Genomic DNA, 21,580 nt, shown 5'->3' on the forward strand with positions numbered 1-21,580 from the left:
TCCTCCTTCACTTGCTTTTATTTTGTCAGTCCTGGAACATAGTTGGCCTCAGATGGACAGGCAAGCCCAAAGGGAGAAGCACAGAAGGGTAGTGCAGAGCTCAGCCAGGGGACTTGTGGTGAAGCCTGGACATCGGGATGCTGTGGGTCCGTCACCTATTCCTGAGCAAAATGAGCTACAACAGGAAGATATGAAAAGACAGCAGGACCATGAAAACCTGGGGCTTGATAGTGTCCTGAGAATTAAAGGTAGTCAGGGCTGGGGGCTTTTCTATAGGAGGGGCCAAGGCGATGTCAGGATCAGGATTGGCACTCTTCTTCTCTTGAATCCACGGGGAAAAGTAGGAGACCTTGGCAAAGACGCTTGGGCCCACAGGCTTCAAACATTCTGAGCTCCAACTGGTCACTCCTACCAGATACCAGACTCCTTGTACTGGGCAGACAAGGGGACCCCCGGAGTCTCCCTGAGGAGAGAGAGGACATGGATGTTGGAACCGAGATAGGGAGGAGCACACATTGCCCAGAGTGGAGCAGACAAACTGGGCCCCAGGGTTTGCCACTGTCAACATGCGTGGTGCTCATCAGGGTAACCTGGATGATTTAGAAGTTCAGACTCCAGGGGGATGACAACTCCTGGATGAGTATCTTCAGAGCAAGGACCCAGACCCTCATCCTACAAACCTCCCAAGGGGATCCTGAGTACCACCTGAGTTGGTAGTCACAGGTGTATGACAATAAACAAAGGGACTCTGGGAGTCTGACATCTGCACTCTGCCCTCCCACTCACATGAGAGAAGGGGCCTCTGAAGTCCTACAAGGCAGCAAAGTGGCTAGCCTGTGGCCTTTGGCTTTACCCTGAGCCCACTGCAGCATCCTGCATGTGTCTTTGTACGTGACTTAATAAGTTCTCCAGTGTTCTGAGTTCCTTGGCTGATTTTAATTAGAAAATGCAAATCTGACAGGGGCAGGGGAGTGGGGGAGAACAGGCAAAGCTATCCAATGGGCTGAGGGGAAAAGAGCTGCTGCCTGGGTCATGGAGGGCTCTGGAAATACTGTGGCAATTGCCTGTGCAGCAGAGTCCCACAGGCAGAAAGAGCCCAGCCTTCATGGGGAGAATGCCCTCAACTCACAGGCCAAGAAATCACACTCAGGGGAGCCTAGTACCCTCCAGCCACTTGTTAGATACCATGGTAGATAACAGATAACTAACAGCTAGCTCTGTTCACAGGTGGTATTCAAGAGCATTGCGCCTACCTGCATACAGGATATGTGCAAAGCAGGCAACAGAGAGGACAAGAAGAGCTCCAGAGGGACAGCACCAATTGGGCCATCAGAGAGCTTCTCTGGGGCAAGACTGGAAGGAGTGAGGCCTGGATGTGGCAATCATGGGCTGGACAGTGAGACCCTCAGCAGGAGGCAAGAGGGTCTGGAACACATTTAGCAAGGCTGTTCTAGGGCTGCTGGGGTATGGCCAGCTGCAGACGCCAGGCTGTTCAGATCACCCTGTCGAAGGCATAGCAATGACTATCCCTTTGACAGGAAATGCTCAGCATGCAGGATTTTCACTGACTGATCCCTTCTTTGTATCTGTGTTTCAAATGTAATGTAAGGACCAGGGGTTTAGCTCAGTTGTGTAAGTGACTACCTGGCAATCGTGATGTCATGAGTTTGATCCCTGGTAGAAAAAGAAAAACATAAGGGAAAAGCAGTAGGCTGAGTGTGGAGAAGGCTTTGGTGGTCAAAAAAACAAAAGCAAAGGGAGCAGAGCCTAATGTAGGATGTGCACCAAAACAGGTAGGGTGAGCTGAGGAAGGGTGAGAAGCAATGAAGCAAGAAAGGGTATGTGCAGACACAGGAATGCTGCCCAAAATGCTACCAATGCAAGAACAGATAGGTACAATTATGCTATACTCACATAGTGAGTAGCCAAATGCCTCAAACAGTGCTGACTGAAAAGAGACATGATTTGTATTAAGTCCCAGTACAAATGCACTGTGCTTTAGTAGCTAATATAGGATAGTAGGGGAGAATAGTGACAAGACACAGGCGTAAGTATTGTAGGAGACAATTTGAGTGACTTCCCTCCAATGCAGAACTATTGCTGCAACATTGATTATATTTCCTTCTGACTTCAGTTGACTCTAAGCATTGCAGATAAGGCTAGCCAGGTACTGGTTTGTGATCTCTAAAGCCATCAGACAGTCAGTCTCCTGTTTCCTTGCATAGTGCTCTCTGTAAAAGATCTGACACAGTGGAATGACAGAATCAGTCAGCCCCAGGCATGTATGCTGGTTATGAACCTCTATGTAAAGAGGCTATGATTCCCCTGGGCCCAAAAGTTTACATATCAGAAACTGAAGCTTCAGCTTCCAAAAACAATTCAGTTGTTACCTTAATTTAATTTTACAGATTGGTCATTCTCCCTGCATTTTGCAAAGATGCATTTCTCCCTACCTGGCTTGCCAGCTCATTACTTACAAAGTTCCTTGCCATCATCACTATGGATTCTCAACCCCTGCCCCCTTCTTCACAATATAAATTTGGGGACAGGCCTTGGATCAGGACCTTTGTCTGCATATCCTCAAGGTGATTGGAGTTAGGACCCCTTGGCTGCCCTTAATTTTGAATACATGTGGGTGTCTTTACTCTTGCTATGAGTTGCATTGGAGGTGGTAGATTGGAATTTACTTGCTAGGGTTTCAACACCATCTCAATGGGATTAAAAATGTAGCTTTCTGGGTTGTGAAGAAGATAGGAAAAAGAATTATCATACTTGGGTTACCATACTCAATATTTCAGATTGCAATAAGTATGGCCCATTGGGTGTTGATTGCATAAACCTATTGAACTGTAAAACTTCAACAAATAGTACAAAGTAAGCCTTTTCCTTGTATGCTACATTTTAACCCTTTTTAAATGATACAAAGAAGATGGATGAGAAGGCTTCCTGCCCTGCTCAGCAGACTCTGGGGATTTGGGCCTGCCAGCACCCTCAATTCCAGAGAATGGGTGGCCTAGGGTGAGTGTCCCTGCATCCTCCCCCGAGCCCCAGGAGTTTATGATTCTTGCTTCTGCTCCAGCAAGCAAAATTTAAGGCTTCCTGCTGCACTGCACAGGTCTTGGGCCTGCGTCCTCCAACTTCCCAGCTTCCTGCCATGCTTAGCGGACTCTGGGAATTTGGGCCTGCCTGCACCCTCAATTCTGGAAACTGGGTGGCCTGAGGTGAGTGTCTCTGCAACATACCAAGCCTGGGAGTTGGGGATCACTGCTCCCACCAGCCAAGGAACTTCATACCTCCCTACCACACTGAACCTGCCCCACAGGGCTTGGGCCTGCCTCCCCACCCCCAGTGACCCTCTCTCAATCCTAGGATCTGGGCGGCCAGAGTCCCAGGAGCTGAGAGCATCGAAGAGGATTTCCAACAGACCCTGGGGAAACCTTGGAATAATACTTGAAACACAGAATTATAGGAAAATGACAAAATGAAAAAGCAAAATACAATCTCAAACCTCCAGCCCATTGCAAGAAACCTTAGGAGCTATGTACATAGAAGAAAATATATGCCATACACCTGAAATACCTGAAATAATAGCAACTGAAATAAAGAAGCAACTCCAGGAATCTTTAAAGGAATTCAAACTAGAAATAATCTCCCAGGTAAAAGAAGAAATGAAAGCGATGCTGAACATATCTAAAAAAAAAACACAGTTAAAAAATTGGAGGAACTAAACAAAAAGGTAGAATTCCTGGATGAATAATATAAGAAACAAAAAGAATATATAATGCAGATGCAAAGAGATATACAGGAAATCAAAAATTCCACTGAAAGTTGTAAAAGCCACCTCAATGAAAGTGAAGATAGAATTTCAGACCTCAAAGACAAGATTGCAGCTAGTGAACAGGAAAGGAAAGATCTTTTAAAAATAACAAGGAATCAGGAAATAACAATTCAACAGCTGCAAGATGATGCAAAGAAAAACATTATAACATTGAAGGGATAAATGAAAAAGAAGGAGACAACATAAAGGATGTCAAGAGGATATTTAGAGAAGTAATAGCTGAAAAGTTCCCAAACATGAGAATGGAAACTGACATCAGGATCAGTGAAGCATATAGAACTCCAAATAGGCAGGAGCAAAGATGGATAGATAACAGCTGGCTACAGAGGTTCCCTGAGATAGTCAACTTAGAATTCAACATAATACAGCACGGAGAGCCCTGAACAGAGGGAAATGAATTCTGTCATCCCAAAAGAAACTAAGGTGAGAAGAACCAATCAAACATACAGTCCTAGTCCTATTATTGGAACAGTTAAAGGTTGAGTGCTCCCAACACAGCAGGTGACTTGCCAAGCCATGCAAGGTCCCACCGCTTTGACTCTTTGGAGGCACAGTCACACTGAGGTTGGGGGTTGGCCAGCTGAACGGAGAGAGCTGAGCTGGTGAGGAGCCTGCATTGACCTGTGGTAAGTGGTGGCAGTGGAGCCATTCCACAGAAAGGGGGCTCTGACGGACAACATTCTGGGACTGGGCAGGACTGACAAGTACAAGGGACAGCAGTGACTTCATTCAGTTGTTCTCTTCCCAAACGGGATTGGTGGAGTGAGCTACACCTGGGTCATGCGACCTGGCTGAGACCCAATAGGTTATCTGAAATCAATTCTCTATGTCAGTGGTGCACACTAACGCAGTGAAACCTCACCAGTTGGACTGACCCGGAGGGAGGGCAGTACATAGTAATCCTGTGCAGGCTTCAGCAGCTTGAATGATCCCAAGGGGAGGGGCCAGCATATGCTGCCCCTGTCTGCAATTCACTAGCACACTGCAGTGGGAAGGGTCACCTAGCTAGCGTGCTTCAGAAGAATTGGAACCAACAAAGAAAGAAACTGTGGCCTCCTGGAAAAAACAAAAAAGATGGGAAGAGGAAGCAACAACAAAAAGTCCACAGGTCCCAATCCTGAGAACACTGACCCAGGACAGGTAAATACAAAGGAGAATGAGAACAGCAAACATGCAATACAAGACACAGCACCAGTGTACATAAAGCGATATCTTCAGGACCTCATAGACAAGTTCAAAAGTGAAACATTTAGCCAAGTAAAGCAAGATATAAGAAAATTAATAAAAGAAATGCTAAGCACCCCTTAAGCAGACACATGTGGAAGAAGGGAGGAACTCAAGCAAAGGAGAGAGCCAGTTGATGAAGAATATAAAGAAATAGAATACATGAAGCAGAGTCAAAGAGATTACTAGGAAATTAAAAACTCTATGGAAAGATTGTAAATCTACTTGAAAGAAACTAAGGATAGATTATCCAAACTGGAGGACAGTTTTGCAATGTGGGATTATGAAAGGAAAAACTTTTTAAAAATAACAAGGAAACAAGCAGTAACAATACAAAGGGTAGAAGATGACAAGAGGATCTATAATTTGAGAATAAAGAATGTGAATGAAGAAACAGGGGTACAAACAAAGGAACACAAAGGCTATTCACAAAAATAAATAAGGAAACTTCACAAACATAGAAAAAGGAAATGATATTCTGATGTATGAGGCATACAGAACTCCAACCAACTACAACCAAAACAGAGCTACACCCAGGCATATAATAATCAAGATCCCAGAAATTCAATATAAGAACAGAATATTAAAAGCTGTTAAAGACAGGAAACAGATAGGAAGGCCCATCAGAATAATGTCAGACTTCTTGACACAAACCATCAATTCAAAAAGAGCCTGGAGCAAAATATTCAAAGCACTGAAAGCAAATAACCTCCAACCCAGATTGATATACCCTGCTAAACTGCTCTAGAAATTAATGGAGAAACAAGATGCTTCCAAGACAAAGAGGAACTTGGGAAATTCACAATCACCAATCCAACTCTATGGAGAATACTTCAGGGCATTCTAGAGAAACAGAAAAGTGTAGAATTCCAGGAACAGTGGCAGAGAAGCCTCAATGAATGGAGCAGAAAACAGAATGAAGAAGATAAGCAGACAACTGGTGGCAAAAAAAGAGTATAACAGAAATGAGGCAGAGAAGGTTGGTTACAATCGCTAATATAGATGGCCTTGATACACTAAATTAAAAAAAAGAACCATACATAGAGTAAATCAGGAGGCAGGGTCCACTGAGATGCTATTTATGGGAAATATAATTAACATGTAAAAGAGTACATAGACTGAAAATCAAATATGAGAAAACAATGCTCTATGTGATAGAGAACCAGAGAGTAATAGGGGCAACTAGGTAAGTATTTGTGGATAGGTTGGAAAGACAGGCTTTAATAGGTAAACAAATACAATTAGAGATCAGTCCAGGAGAGAGAAGGTTCAGAACCACTTAGGTAAATAGCAGATTCCCCCCCCCATTTAAAACCAAAGGTGTTGGTCTGACCCAAAAATGCAGTGTACCTTGGAGAAGTGAAAGTGGAGGGAGAGTCTTAAAGAAGATGGCAAAAGATATTTTTAATAGTGTATCAGGATTTAAAACCCACATTACTCACACAGTCTTCTTAGACAGATTTTATTCTTTTTTTTGATAGATTTTATTCTGTCCCAGTTTGTCTACTTGCATTATATTTGAGGGCACAGACAGCTATCCCAAAAACATCAGGATATAGCACAGTAATCATCTTTAATTTCCTATTATCTTAATCTAGAGTCCTGTATGACTTATACTGTTTTATCATGACTGATCTTAGTTAAATCTGGTTTGTTTGATTGCTGTTTGGTATCAACAGATTTTATTCAAAACTGATATAATTGATACTATCAAGTCTGAGAGTATAGGCAACTACACTGAAGATGACAAGACTCTACGATACACATTCTGGTTTGATAACTGCCTGCTTTTGAAGTTTTACACTATATACAAAGTTCTGTTTCTGTTACACTATATACAAAGTTCTGTTATTAATACTGTTACATACTGATATATTCAATTATACTATGTCTGATGATATAGCCAATTCTATTGAAGATGACAAGAGACAACACAGGAACTATGGTAGAACTCCTTGTACAATGTGTCTTGTATGTGTTTTTCATTTCATATGTTTATAGGAATATGCTTTGTTTTGTCTTGCTTTGTTTTGTTTCTTCCTCTAATATAGAAAAGACAGAAATACATGTTAAGACTCATGCATGTGTAGAATCTATAAGCAGTTTATGAGAACTGATCTTACGACACATGATGAAATGAACAGATACTTTGAAGAAGAAGAGAGACTAAAGTACTCATTGCTGATCCTGGAGTGTCATAATGTGAAACCCAGCAATGGTATTATTCTTTGTTCAGAGTGATATTAGGCTGCTTGGGTTTGTTCAATCTCAATATAATTGAAGATATGGATAACTGCATGTACGTTTAAGTGTATAAGATTGATAACTTTATTTCTAAGTTTTTGTTGTATAGTTGAGCAGAACTGGTTTCAGTCTCACTGTTTGAATCCACACTTTTATTTAAAGAGAAAACAAAAAACAAAAAAAACCCAGTTTAAAAAGGGTAGAAATAATACAGAATTACAGATAAATAAACAATAAATAATCACTAGTTGATAAGCTACATATTGCCATCTTAGAAATTGTTGTTAAGGCTACAAAATTAAAGAGTACAACGTGACATTCAAATAGTGACATTGCCAACATTTCTGCTCAATGATCCAATGAAAACAGTAATATGGTTATCAGTCCTACCCATTTGTTTTTTATCTTAAAGAATGTAAGATTAAACATGTCAAAATAGAACAATACAGTTCATAAGAAATAATTTTTAAAAACACAGATTTCAAAGCAAGTCCACTGGAGATCTTCACTCTCTATCTTACTGTCTCTAGTTTTCTTCCAAATAGTTGTCCCCATCTTCACACACATTAAATATATACTGCATATTATAGAACTAATCAAATCATTATAGGATGATGAAGGATTTTTAGGTCCTCAAGACTTGACATTGGGAAAGTCAATAATGACTACCACAATGTCTCTCATTCTCTTTGTAGTAGCTGTCCTTACCTTTATGTATGCTGAAATTGAACTTAAGAGACTAGACTAATATCACTCTGATATTAGTGTATAATAGTATTGCTAGATTTGATATCATAATGCTACAGAATTAGCATTGGGTTTCTTAGTGTCTCTTCTTCTTCAGAGTATCTGTTCATTACATCGTGCATTATATATTTTGTTCCTGTAAATAGTTTAAAAAATTCTTCCCATGTGTGAGTTTCTATATGTATATCTATCCTCTCTGTATTATAGGGAAAAACAGATCATAACAAGACAACAAAACAAATTCCTGGAAAAACATGCAATGAAAAAGACACATAAGACCACAATATTAGGTGATCTACCATAGTTACTATGCTTTCTCTTGTGATTTTCAATAGATTTATCCACATCATCAAGCTTCATATAGTTAAGCATAGTATGACATAGCTATTTTTGTAAAAATACAACTTTGAAGACATTGTAGGACTTGAAAGCAGTTAATAATCAAAACTGATATGGATATCTCTTTTACATCTTGTCATCTTCAGAGTAGTTGCCTCTACCCTTAGACTTCATACTATCAAGCATATCAAATTCGAATAAAATCAGCCAAGGCAAAACCGCAGTCTAACAAACCAGCTTCAAATAAGATCAGTCATAGTAAGACAAAGTAATTAATACAGGGTTTCAGTTTAATTAGTAGAAATTTAAGGATAGTTACCATGGTATAACCTGCTATTTTTGGGTTAGATGTCTGTGCTCTGAAATCTGATATGAGTGGACAGACTGGAACAAAATAAAATGAAACTAAACGGAGTGTAAGGCTACTGTGACTTTTAAATCCTGATACACTATTAACAATGTCCTCTGCCTTCCTTTTTTTAGGCTATTTTTCACCTTTCCTCTTCTCAGGATGTTTTCTATGTTTTGGGTCCCATTAGCTCCTTTAGTTTTTATATTAGGGGGTCAGCCTGTTATCTATCTGAGTGTTGCTGAACCTTTTTACCCCTGAGCTTGATCTTGAGCTGTACTCCTTTACTTACTAAAGTCACAAGGTTTTCCTTCCTTCCAGCTGTATAGCTCTACACTGCCCAAAAGTGTCATAGCTTTCCAATCTACCTGTGGTTGCTGAATGAATTGTCCTTATTTCTCTCTGGTTTCCTGTCACATATAGCATCGTTTTCTCATCTTTGCCTTTCAGTTTATTAACCCTCTTTTGGGTTGAGTGTATTTTCTATTCAGAGCATCTTGATGGAACCTGACTCCTAATCTACTCTGCCTGTTTCTTTTTTTGTTAGTGTATCAAGGCTATCTATATTAAAGATTATAGCTTACTGTCTCTGCCTCATGTTTGCTATTCTATTTTCCTGCTATACTTCATCCACTTTATTCCTTCATTCCACTGTGTGCCCCATTCATTGAGGCCTCTCTGCCACTGTTGCTGAAATCCTGGTATTGTTTCCTCTCTCTCTCTCTGGAATGTCCTTCAGTATTTTTTGTATGGTTGGGTTGCTGGCCATGAGCTCCCACAGTTCCTCCTTGTCTTGGAAACATCTGATTTCTCCATTAATTTTGAGAGAGAGAGTTTTCTGGGTACATCAGTCTTGGTTGCAGATTATCTTGTTTCAGGGCTTGAACTATTTCCCCCCAGGCTCTTCTTGACTTGAAAGTTTGTGTTGATAAGTCTGTTGTTATTTTGATAATTTTTCCATTGTAGGTAATCTGATTCTTTTCCCTGGCTGTTTTTAATATTCTGTTCTCTTGGTGGATTTCTGGAATCTTGATTATTATATGTCTGGGTGTAGATCTGTTTTGGTTGTTTGTGGCTGGAGTTCTGTATGCCTCATTTATCTGGATATCATTTCTTTTTCCTATGCTTAGGAACTTTTCCTTAATTATATCTGTAAATAGTCTTTGTAGTTCATTTGTGGTTACTCCTGCTTCTTCGCTCACATGTTTTATTCTTAAATTATAGATCCTTTTGTCATCTTCTAGCCTTTGAATTGTTTCTCCTTGGTTCCTCATTATTTTTAAGAAGTCTTTTCTTTTGTGATCATATATCATAAATCTCTCTTCAACTTTCAAAAGTCCCACTTTAGTTTCTGTCAAGGCATTGTGCATTTTTCAATGGAGTTTTTAGTTTCCTGGTAATCTCTTTGAATCTGTTTCGTGTATTCTAGGTTATGTTTAAATTCTTCATGAAAGGTTTTTCTTTCTTTTCTGAGTTCCTCCATTCTTCCATCTGTGTTCTCTTGGGAAGGGCTTATCATTTCTTTAATTAATCTTTTTATATCTTGCCTCACTTGGATCAGAAGTACAGTTTTAAATTCATCTATGAGGTCATGAAGGTATTTCTTTATGTCCGCTGATGCTGTGTCTAGTATTGGATGGTTACTGCCCTGCTTCCCTTCTGTATTTACTTCTCCTGGGCTTGTTTTCCCAGGCTCAGCAGCTAGAGGTTTTTTTTTTTTTTCTATCTGTTGTCATGTTTTCTGGTTTCTTTCTGACTGGTGTGTCCTGGGGGCCTTTGGCCCTCTGCATATTGCTTAGGCTCCTTCTGAAGTGTGCTGGATGGGGTTTTGCTGCCCTCCCCAATTTGCTGTTATCTGACGTACATGCAGAGATGCAGGGATGGTGCAGGCTAACCTCGTGTCTCTGAGCCAGTCAATCCACAAGTTAGGCTGTGCCTTGTGGACATCACAGAGCTGTGACAACTTTGTACCTGCTTATTGGGTCCCAACCAGAGGTGTATCTCAGCCCCAGGAGATTCTGCCAGTTCTCTCTGTGCCAGGGGCAGCTGACTGATGTCACCACACCATCGGGCTTTGCCCAACTACAAGATGTCCTTCACCAGTCCTCTCTGTGTCCGGGACAGCCAACTGATGCTGCCATGGCACCAGGCTGTGCCCAACTCCAAGATGTCCTTCAGCCAGTGACAGCAGCCATGGCACCCAATACATAGCACTCACCAGGAATCAATGCAGTTCTTCCTCTTGGGTCCACTCCACCCTGCAACACGTGTATTCACTGCACTCCCAGCACAGTGTGTATTGGTCAGAAAACTGCCTGGTGCCCAGATTCAGCATCCTGTTATCAGCAGCTGTGGTCTCAGTGCAACTTTGGATTGTCCAGGTGTGCCTAGTACAGCATGGAACGGGTCTCAATGAGCATGTTGGGTTTCAGTTCTCCACCTGCACTTTTCCTTCCTCTTCCTAGTTTTATTTTTCCCTTCAGTTACTGCCTTGGTTAATAAGAATTGTTATCCAATCATCTGGCCCTCTCCATGTTGTCAAATTCTAGCATCTGAGCTGATTTCTCTGCAGAGGTTCTCTATCCAGCTTCCTAGCAAACTGCCATTTTTTCTCCAAGCCTCTGAATCCCCACTTTACATGATCCACTTTAGTATCTTGAATAACTATTTGCAAGAAGATAATCTATAATCCTCAACTAGTGATTTCTTACTGTTTATTTTTTTCTTTGAAAGTATGTATTATTTCTACACATTTTCTGTTTTGTTTAGTCTTTCTTTACAATAAATTTTTAAAAAAGACACTTCAGTATCCAGTGCTGATCCCGGAGTGTCATGATGTGAAATCCAGCAATACTATCATTCTTTGTTCAGAATGACTTTATCTTGCTTTACTTTATTTAATTCTAACATAAATGAAGATATGGATAACTGCATGTATGTTTAAGTGTATAGGATTGACATCCACATTACTAAGGTTTGCTGGATAGTTGAACAGAACTGTGCAGTCTCACTGTTTGAATTCTCACTTTATATGTTCCACTTTTGTATCTTGAACAACTATTTGTAAAAGGAGAGTATGTAAACGTTACCTAGTGATTTCTTATTGTTTATATTTTCTCTGAATATATGTATTATTTCTACCCATTTTTTGTTTTGTCTAGTCTTTCTTTAAATAAAATTTTTTAAAAACTCCAAAAAGCCATAATCAAAATAAAACTACATCCAGACCTATAATAATTGCCATCCCAGAAATCCAACACAAGAATAGAATATTAAAAGCTGTCACACAAAAAAGAAAGATCACCTATAAAGGAAAACCTATCAGAATCATAGCAGACATCTCAGCACAAACAATAAAGTCAAGAAGAGCATGGAGTGAGGTATTTTAGATCCTAAAAGAAAATGAGTTCCAACCTAGACTGATGCACCCTGCAAAACTGTCCTTCAAAATTGATGGAGAAATAAGATATTTTAATGCAGAAAACAGCTGAAGAACTTCATGATCACCAAGCCAACCCTGAAAAGAATACCGAAAGACAGTTTAGATACACTTAAGAAAAAACTACTAAGCAAAACAGACAATTAAACAGAAGGGAAAGATAAAGATGCAACAGCAAAAAGATAACATGTCAACAATACTCCAATATATAACAGTTATAGCCATTAATTTAAAAGGTCTCAATTCACAAATTAAAAGAAACAGGCAGAATGGATCAAGAAATAACATCCAACTATATGCTGTTTACAAGAAACTCATCTAACTGAAAATGATACTCACTGACTGAAAGTCAAAGGAAGGAAAACATTACTTCATGCAACAGGAACCCAAAAAAAGTGGGGGTCACTATTCTGTTTGCAGACAATCTGAACTTCAAACCAAGAATGATCAAAAGACATAAAGAAGGTTTACATACTGGTTAGGGGAAAACTTCAAGAGGAAGTGATAACAATCTTAAATATATATACACTAAATTCCAGAGCACCCAGTTATATAAAGCAAGTATTAGTAGAAATGAAAAACCAAATTAGCAATAACACAATTATAACAGGACACTTTAACACACCATTGACACTAAGGGACAGATCAACCAGACAGAAAATCAGCAAAGAAATAACAGAACTGAAGCACACCTGTGAATAAGTGGACTTGATAGACATATACAGAGTGTTCCATCCAACAACATCAGAAAACACATTCTTCTCAGCAGTACATGGGACATTCTCTAAAATAGACCATATAAAATAAAATAGCTCACAGAACATATTTAAATAAATGCAAAAGAGTTGAAATTATCCCTTGCATGTTATCAGATCATAGCACTTTGAAATTAGAAATTAATGATAAAAGATAACTGCAAAAATCCCACAAACACATGGAAACTGAACAACACACTCTTGAGTAATCAGTGGGTCACAGGGAAAATTAAAGAACAAATTAAACAATACTTACAAGCAAACAAAAATACAAATACAACTTATGGGAATCTGTGGGATGTAATGAAAGATGTCCTCAGAGGGAAATTTATTGCACTGAGTTCCCACATCAGGAAAACAGAATGAATACAAATAAACAACATGATGCTACCCCTCAATCATTTAGAAAAAGAAGAGCAAGTCAAGCCCAAGGCCAAAAGAAGGAAGGAAATTATAAAAATCAGAGCAGAAATTAATGCAATAGAGACTAAGAAAACAATCCAAAGAACAATTAATTAAAGAGATGGTTCTTTGAAAGAATAAATGAAATTGATAAGGCTCTAGCCAACCTTATTTTAAAAAGGGGGAAAAAAGCTCAAATTCATGCAATAAGAAATGAAAAAGGCAAAATCACTACAGATTCTGTAGAAATACAGAAGCTCATCAACACCTATTTTGAAATCTTCTACTCTCAGAGATTTGATAGCACAGAAGAAATAAACAGATTCCTAGAAACATATGGAGTACCAATGCTAGGTCAAGAAGATGTAAAACTGCTGAGTAACGCAATTTCTATTAATGAAGTTGAAAATGTAATTAAGTCCTTACTTACAAAGCAGAGCCCAGGCCCAGATGGATTCACTGCAGAATTCTACAAGAAATATAAAGAAGACTTAATGCCAACACTCCTCAGACTCTTCGATGAAATTGAAAGGGAAGCAATCCCTCCTAAGTCATTCCTGGAAGCAAATATTACTCTAGTATCAAAACCCTGAGGAAGACTCAACTGAAAAAGAGAACTATAGGCCAATCTTCCTAATAAACACAGATGCAAAAATCCTCAATAAAATATTGGCAATATGCAGCAAAACACTAAGAAGATTATACAGTATGACCAAGTGGGATTCATCCCAGGTATGCAAGGATGGTTCAACATATGTAAATCAATAAATATAATCCACTATGTCAATAAAGCCAAAAGTAAGAACCACATGATCATTTCTATAGATGCAGAAAAGGCATTTGATAAGGTCCAACATTCATTCATGATAAGAACCTTACAGAAAATTGGAATGGTTGATATTTACCAACAGCCAGTATCATACTAAATGGCCCAAAACTGAAGGCCTTTACCTTAAAATCAGGGACAACACAAGGATGTCCCGTATCACCACTCCTATTTAATATAGTACTGGAAATACTAGCGAGAGCAGTTAGACAGAGAGAAATAAAAGAGTTAAACATTGGAAAAGAAGAAGTTAAATTACCCTTATTTGCGGATAACATGATACTCTACATAGAAGACTCTCAAAACTCCATTAAAAGACTCCTAGATATAATAAATAAATTTAGCAATGTAGCTGGATACAAAATTATTACTCAAAAATCAATAGCATTCCTATACACTAACAACAAAATCACAGAGAGAGAAAAAAGAGAAGCCACACCATTCACAATAGCAACCAAAAAACTGAAATATTCAGGAGTTATTCTCACGAAAGAAGTGAAACATGTATTTATGGAAAATTATAATACACTGAAAAAGGAAACTGAATAGGATCTCAGAAAGTGGAAAGACATCCCTTGCTTATGAATAGGAAGAATAAATATTGTGAAAATGGCCATTCTCCCAAAACTGTTATACAGATTCAATGCAATCTCAAGAAAAATAACATCAACATACCTCATTGATCTAGAGAAGTCACTCCTAAAATTCATCTGGAACCAGAAGAGACCTAGAATAGCAAAGACAATTCTAAGCAGCAAAGGCAAGGCAAGAGGATTCACAATCCCTGACTTGAAGTTATTCTACAAAGCAACAGTAGTAAAATCAACATGGCACTGGAATAAAAACAGAGCCAAAGATCAATGGAATAAATTAGAAGATACAGCCACAACTACAAACACACTCAACCACCTTATCTTTGATAAAGGAGCCAAGCAGGTTCACTGGAAGAACGACAGTCTCTTTAATAAATGGTGCTGGAAAAACTGGCTCTCCATTTGCCAAAAACTAAAGCTAGACCCATGTCTATCACCATGTACTAAATTAAAATCTAAATGGATCAAAGATCTGAATATGAAAACAGAAACACTAAATCTATTGGAAGACAAATTGGGTAAAAACTTTGAAGACATAGGGGTAGGTAGAGAATTTATGAAAAGAAATCAAACTGCACAGGAAATACTTTCCAGAATCAATACCTGGGATCACCTCTTATTGAAAAGTTTCTGCATGTCAAAAGAAATCTCCAGCATAGTGAAAAGAAAACTCACAAACTGGGAAAAAAAATCTTAGTTAACTGTACCTCAGGCAAAGGTTTCTGTCTAAAACATATAAAGAATTTTAAACAATCAGACCCCCAAAATTCAAATATCCAATCCAAAAATGGGCATCTGAGAAGAATACACAATTCTCAGATGAAGAAATACAAATTGTAAATAAATACATGAAAAAATCTTCATCATCATTACTCATTAGAGAAATGCAAATTAAAACAACACTGAGATTCCATCTAACTCTTGAAAGAATGGCCAGGATCAAGAAAACTACCAACAACAAATGCTGGAGAGGCTGTGGGGAAAAAAGAACTCTCCTGTGCTGTTGGTGGGAGTGTAAACTGGTGCAACCATTGTGGAGGTCAATTTGGAGATTTCTCAAAAAGCTGGGATTGGAAGTCCATTTTTTTCCAGCTATTCCACTTCTAGGCATATTCCCAGAAGAATTGAAAACATCATACCACAGTGATATACGTGCACCCATGTTTATAGCAGCACAATTTGTAATAGCCAGATCTTGGAAACAACCTAAGTGTCCATCAACTGAGGCATGGATAAAAGGGTTGTAGTATTTTATACAATGGAGTACTACTGAGCTATAAAGAATGATCACATTGAGATATTTATAAATAAATGGACACAGCTTGAGACCATACTCATAAGCAAAATAAATGAAACTCTCATGTATAAATACCAAATACTTTCCCTAGTGTAAGAAATAGTAAGAGTACATAAAAGTGTGTGGTAATCATGACTCCCCATTATATTGTTTTGAAGCCTTATAAAGTTTCCATTCATTACTTGGAATGGTTTTATTCTGGGGTATTTGATTTTATTGTCTGTGATGGTATAAACAGCTATTTTGAAGAAAACAAGACACTATAAATAGCTAGTGATGAGTTAATATCATCCTATTTTGAAGTACCACCAAGCTTTTGTTCTCCTGACTCCATCGGTTTTATTATGTTGTATCTTATTGGATTTTATTATATGTGATAGTATAAACAAAAATTTTTATAGACAAGGAGATAATATAGTAACCATTGTTCATTTTCTCTTAGTTGTTTCTGAATACCCTGTAATACTTTCATTCTCTTGAATGGTTTTACACTGTCTTGTTATGTTTGATGCTATAGTATATGAAGGTATACTCAAATATTTCAAGAAAAGAGAAATTATGGTAACTACTGTTATGTCATGTTGTTTTCTGGTGAAAAACTATGTTGCTTAAATTGTTCTATTCTGACTGCTGTTGTTATGTCCCCTTTTATTTCAATCTTTTTTTTAAATTAAAAAAAAGAAAATGGATGAGAAAAATAGGGATGCTCTCTAAGGGTCTGACATCTTAGTTTGGGTTGAGCTTGGGAAGGTTTTAGAAAATGGGCTGTGGCGGTGTACAGAGAAGACCTAGAAGGAGGGGACGTGGTCACTGTAGGAGCAGAGGGATGACCAGGCTTAGTGTGGAATCTGAGAGGCCTCACTTACTTTGCAGATAGATCTCTGTGTTGAAAATTCTGCAGCACACAGCATGTCTTCCTGCACTGTGTAGGCATTGGGGTCCGTGACACCAGGTGGAAGTGCATAATGGCCTGCACACAGATTTTGCTCTATGAGACTCATTTCCCCCTCCTGCAGTTGTAAGGGTTGAGGCAGGAATGCTGTGGGATAGAATTTACATGTGAGACTCAGCCTGGAGAAAAACCCAATTCCTCTCAAGTCTGCTTCCTGCAGGGTTTACCCACTCTGGCTGCCAGCAGTGAACATAAAATGATGAGGAGGAAAGGCATTCAAGAGAGCCAAGAAGAAAGGCCACTGGCGGAAAGAACCAGGAAGGAGGTCAGTGTAGCTGCAAAGAGTGGGGCAGAAAAGATGAGTTGTAGTTATAGCAGGGCCAAGATCAGGCACTGCCTCCTTGCCAGGCTGTAGAATTGCAAGTTCATTCTAAGTGCACTGGCACTATTGGAAAGGTCCACTTACATTCCAAGACCAGTTCTTCTGGCTGCTTTGTGAATAAGAGATAGCAATATGGAGGGTGGGAGTGTGAGTCCTGGCCTAGGTGGAATATAGCACTAGTGTATGTCACAGGTACCAACAAGTTTATCAGTGTATAACAGTAAAAAAAAAAAAAAAAAGCCTCACCTCAAGGAGCAATTGACCTTAGCTACTTGAGTTCTCTTTCTAGGTGTCACTCACAGGTCTGACCTGCAGTCTCTGTGTGCTAGCATGTTGTTAGGATGACAGCTCACTCTGGTGCAGTGCTCTCTGGCTACGTCTTTTCTGGATCATCATCAGCTGCTGGTATGTGGCAAACCCTACGTCTGGGTCAGCACAGCCATCGGGGGAGAATGCTGAGAGACAAGGAGTGAAGGTCCAGGCTCTCACTGGTGTCAGCTGCTCCATCCCCTGGTGGCTCTCCAGCTCATGAGTTCTCTTCATGCTCTCACTCCTCTCCTTTGACCTGGCTTGGATATTCCCTGCCTCTTCCAGTGGTTCTGAGACTGACAGCTCACCCCAGGAAGGGATCTGAAAGTGTCAGTGAGCTGGCTAAGAGACAGTGAGCTGACTAAGCCATATGACTGACATTTAGAGGCCAGAAGCGGGGCGGCACCATGCCAAATCTCAAGGAAAGTCCTGCATCAAATGCCACTGTGGAGATGCTCTACCGGATTGTGACCCTATGAGTCATCCAATTTTATATTCTACATTTTTTGCCATTCACCATTATGTCTTTTGGATCAAAAGCACTCACATTTGTACAAAAATCTCTGCTCAACATCTCCCTCCATCTCAAGATATTTTTCTACCCTTCAGTATCCATAGGCATCCTCCAAGGATACCAAAACTCACAGATGCTGAAATGTCTTATATAAAATGGCATCAAGATACTTACAGAGAACGTATGTACAGGTCTAGAATACCTGATGCAGTGTAAATGCTATGTAAATAGAGGTACTGTATCATTCAGAGAAAAATCAAAAAACAATGCACAATCCTCCTGCTCTGAATGTTTTGAGTGTACAATCACAGATAAAGAGGGCTGCCTGTGCAAGTCAAGTGAACAAACAGGTGTTACTTGCATTAATGTATGAGCAGTGAGTTCCACACAGGTAAATGTTCTTCAGCTATGGACACCCCAGCTTGCCTCAGGTCAAAGGGTGAGCTGCTCTCATCTCTTTACACACAGCACCTTCTGGGGCCATGGAGGACTGAACGGTGTTTGATGAGACCCTGAAGTGGCCAAACTGCACAAGAACATTGAATGAGGGTGGCCAAATATGGTGAGCCCTGTTAATCCTAAATGGCTCAGAGTGACAGAGCCTAACTTCTGATCCTGAAATTTAGAGATTTTTGAGGGGTGGAGGGGCAGGACTGAGGGAACCATGAGGCTTTTTAAAAACTGAAGACACAGGTCTCCCAGCCCCACACCCTCTTGGCTTATCCTGTGCACTCACTGTTTTCAGTAAGCATCCCCCAGCCAGTTATCCAGCAGGAAGTAAAGGGATCCAGCTGCAAGTCTGCATCTGGGAGACAAGCAGGGAGGACTTGGGAACTGAACTCCACAGGCCGGTGCAGTTGCATCAGGACGATGTCATTTGACATGCGGTGATATTTGTTATAGTCTTCGTGGACAATGAGCTTATGCACGGTCATCATCAGGCTGTAGTTTGTGGGCTTGCTCAGCTGGTTGTAGCCCAGCAGGATTCGGTAGCTGGATGGGTTGTGGGACCTATTGGAGGGTAGTTCCTCTGAGTGTTGGGCTGCCCCCCTCACCCTAATAGCTCTCCCACTTTGCAGGCAACCAGATGCTCCACCCTGTCATCGTAAGGGGTTATCTAAGCCCCCTTTCTAATACTGAGATAACCCATGTCTTAAAGTGGGCTTGACTGCCACTCATAATCAGGACATTTCTCCTTTGATGGTTCTTGATGGCTTATCTAATATGTCTCAGAATTCAAAGAGCAGAGCTCCAAAGAGCAGAGCTCCAATTCTGAAAAGACACATTTGGGGTACATCAAACTGTATCCCTCTTTGCTGGAGAAGAGACGTGGCTTATTTCCAGCTTGACCAGCCCCTCTCATGGCCCCAGGGCCTTGTCACTGTACTTCCCTAGTTGGCATGACCCAGACCTAATTCTCACATAAGTGTCTTCTGTAAAGGCTGCCATACCTTAGGCACAAGCAAGGTATCCCAGCGTGAGAAGTGAAGGATGGGCCCTGCCTGAAGATGGGGCTCAGGTGGACATGAGAGGGAGGTCAATTGAAGAGCAGGATGGCATTCCAGGTAGAAGGCACCACTGAGTCAAAGGTGGGGCAGCTACACAGGGCACCTGACACAACAAATCATCTCAGGCCTTCGCTCAAGGCACCTCAGACCAAAGCCTGGCAGACAAATACTGGGCACTCCTGGCTCCTCCCTCACTCACCCTGTACCTCCCTCCTGCTGCCCTTCCTAGCAGGGAATTCGCACCTCTGGAAGCAGTGGGCTGCAGAGATCAGCCAGTTCTTGTCGATGAGGGTAGCTCCACAGATGTGTTGGTTACCCAGGAGCAGACTGGCCTGCCACGGCCACCTTCCAGGTTTTGCTGCATTACCTCCAAAGATCTTCCCTGTAAACTGAGGCCTGCCACATACTGTGAAACAATCACAGCCAGAGGCACCTGCATTTGGGACTCCATCCCTTGGTGCCCTTAAGCTAGAGGCATCTGCAGGACTCAGGGTACATTACAATCGCTCCTCTCCCTTCTCAGGCCCAGGATGAAATCGCAGGGCAAGGGGCCAGGGTGAGCAGACAGCTGCAGTGGTGTGGGAAGGAGGTGGGCCTTGGGCCTGGCTCCTCTGGACCCCAGCTCACTAGAGCCCCAGCTCAAAGTGCAGAAAGGAAGGCAGACAGAGGTGACAGCACAGAGGTGAAGGCCCAGGTGGACTGAGTAGGTGTGCCCTCCCACCTCAGCTTGGAGAAGAGTATGTGGTGCTGATCCAGACAGATTCTTCTGTCCTTGTATGGAGGCTTCAGAACCAGCGGGAAGCGCCAGGAGGGGAGGGGACTGTTTCACGAGCCCCTACCTCCCCACTCCAACTGAAACCCACTTCCCAGGCCCTCAGAGCCACACTGGCTTCTCTGGGCTCCTCTTGACTGATGTCGGGGATCGGAGAAGTGAGGGGACAGGAGAGGCTGGCAGGTGGCTGCTTCCTGTCTGGGGCTCCCCTTGCCCGACTTACTCTCTGACAAGGGTGTAGAGTTACTGGCCACAGGTGGCAGGAGGTGCAGCCAGAGAAGAAGCACTGCAGAGCTCCAGGGCCTACACCCACCCACCCCCGACTGCTGACCCCTGGTGCTCCCCATCCCGCCACCGGCATCTGTGACCCAGCCAGAGCACGCGCTGCCAACGGCGAGTCATCCTGGCGTGTCCAGGGGCTATGCCCCCCCCCAGCCCGCACTGTGCAGATGCCCAGCTCTGAGGGGTCCATCATCCCCAGGAAGCCCTGGGATGGCGGGAGAGGCGGTGTGTCATAGCACCTCACCATAAGCCTCCAGTGATTCATGGTCCTTTACTATGCAAAATGCTCTCACCACATCCCAGAGCTCCACCAGGTGTCAAGGCATGGGAGAAAACTAGGAACACCCTTAGTGCTCCACTTTGGAGCCCTGGTTGTCCTTCCTTTTTCAAGGAAGGTAACACACATTTTTATCTGTGCAGGCTTATCAACTTGCTTCTTGTGAGAATTAAGGCAGGCGTGCATGCGCATGTGCGTGCGTGCGTGTGCGTGTGTATGTGGCGTGGGGGTTACTTGCTGTGACTATTTCTGTTTACTTTAACTGTCTCAGGATCTTTGCAGTCCTGAGATTTCTCTTAATCAAACAAAGCCACAACCACAGATCTTTTGAAATAAAAAAAGAGGAAAGAGATGCCAGAGCAATAGTGCCCTTCTGTGTCCTGCAGGCCCTCGGTTGCCATAGAGACCTGTGAGGAGCACTTGCTGGCCTGACGGGTCCGGCACTTGAATATCTGGATCTCTTTCTGAGCCCTCCGCCAGAAACTGTCTTTTGACATCTGAAGAAGCTGAGAATATTCAAAATCACCTGGTTCCCGCATCTTACAGCTAGACAGGTCTCCTCTCCGTGTATCACTCTCCTCTCACATTGTG

At 41.3% G+C, this 21,580-nt stretch overlaps 1 protein-coding gene across 1 annotated transcript; it reads right to left on the reverse strand.

Moving 5' to 3' along the window:
* Positions 1-11: 11 nt before the first annotated feature.
* Positions 12-20,777, reverse strand: LOC100728931 (serine protease 40-like). Its single transcript, XM_063258724.1, has 5 exons — positions 20,654-20,777; positions 19,902-20,064; positions 18,887-19,161; positions 16,920-17,092; positions 12-463 (listed from the first exon to the last, which is right to left on the reverse strand). The coding sequence occupies exons 1-5, from the start codon at positions 20,775-20,777 to the stop codon at positions 176-178; spliced, it is 1,023 nt and encodes a 340-aa protein (XP_063114794.1). The 3' UTR covers positions 12-175.
* Between the last annotated feature and the right edge of the window lie 803 nt (positions 20,778-21,580).

Source organism: Cavia porcellus, unplaced genomic scaffold (assembly GCF_034190915.1).
Source record: "Cavia porcellus strain 051 isolate PalLab524CR breed Dunkin Hartley unplaced genomic scaffold, mCavPor4.1 scaffold_12, whole genome shotgun sequence".
Taxonomy (NCBI): Eukaryota; Metazoa; Chordata; class Mammalia; order Rodentia; family Caviidae; genus Cavia; species Cavia porcellus.

Coding starts and splice junctions, on each gene's coding strand:
- LOC100728931 (XM_063258724.1), bottom strand. CDS start 20,777: ATGGGGAGCACCAGGGGTCAGCAGTCGGGGGTGGGTGGGTGTAGGCCC. Junction 20,065..20,653: donor CTCTACACCCTTGTCAGAGA/GTAAGTCGGGCA, acceptor ATTGTTTCACAG/TATGTGGCAGGCCTCAGTTT. Junction 17,093..18,886: donor GGGGATGCTTACTGAAAACA/GTGAGTGCACAG, acceptor TCTATCCCACAG/CATTCCTGCCTCAACCCTTA.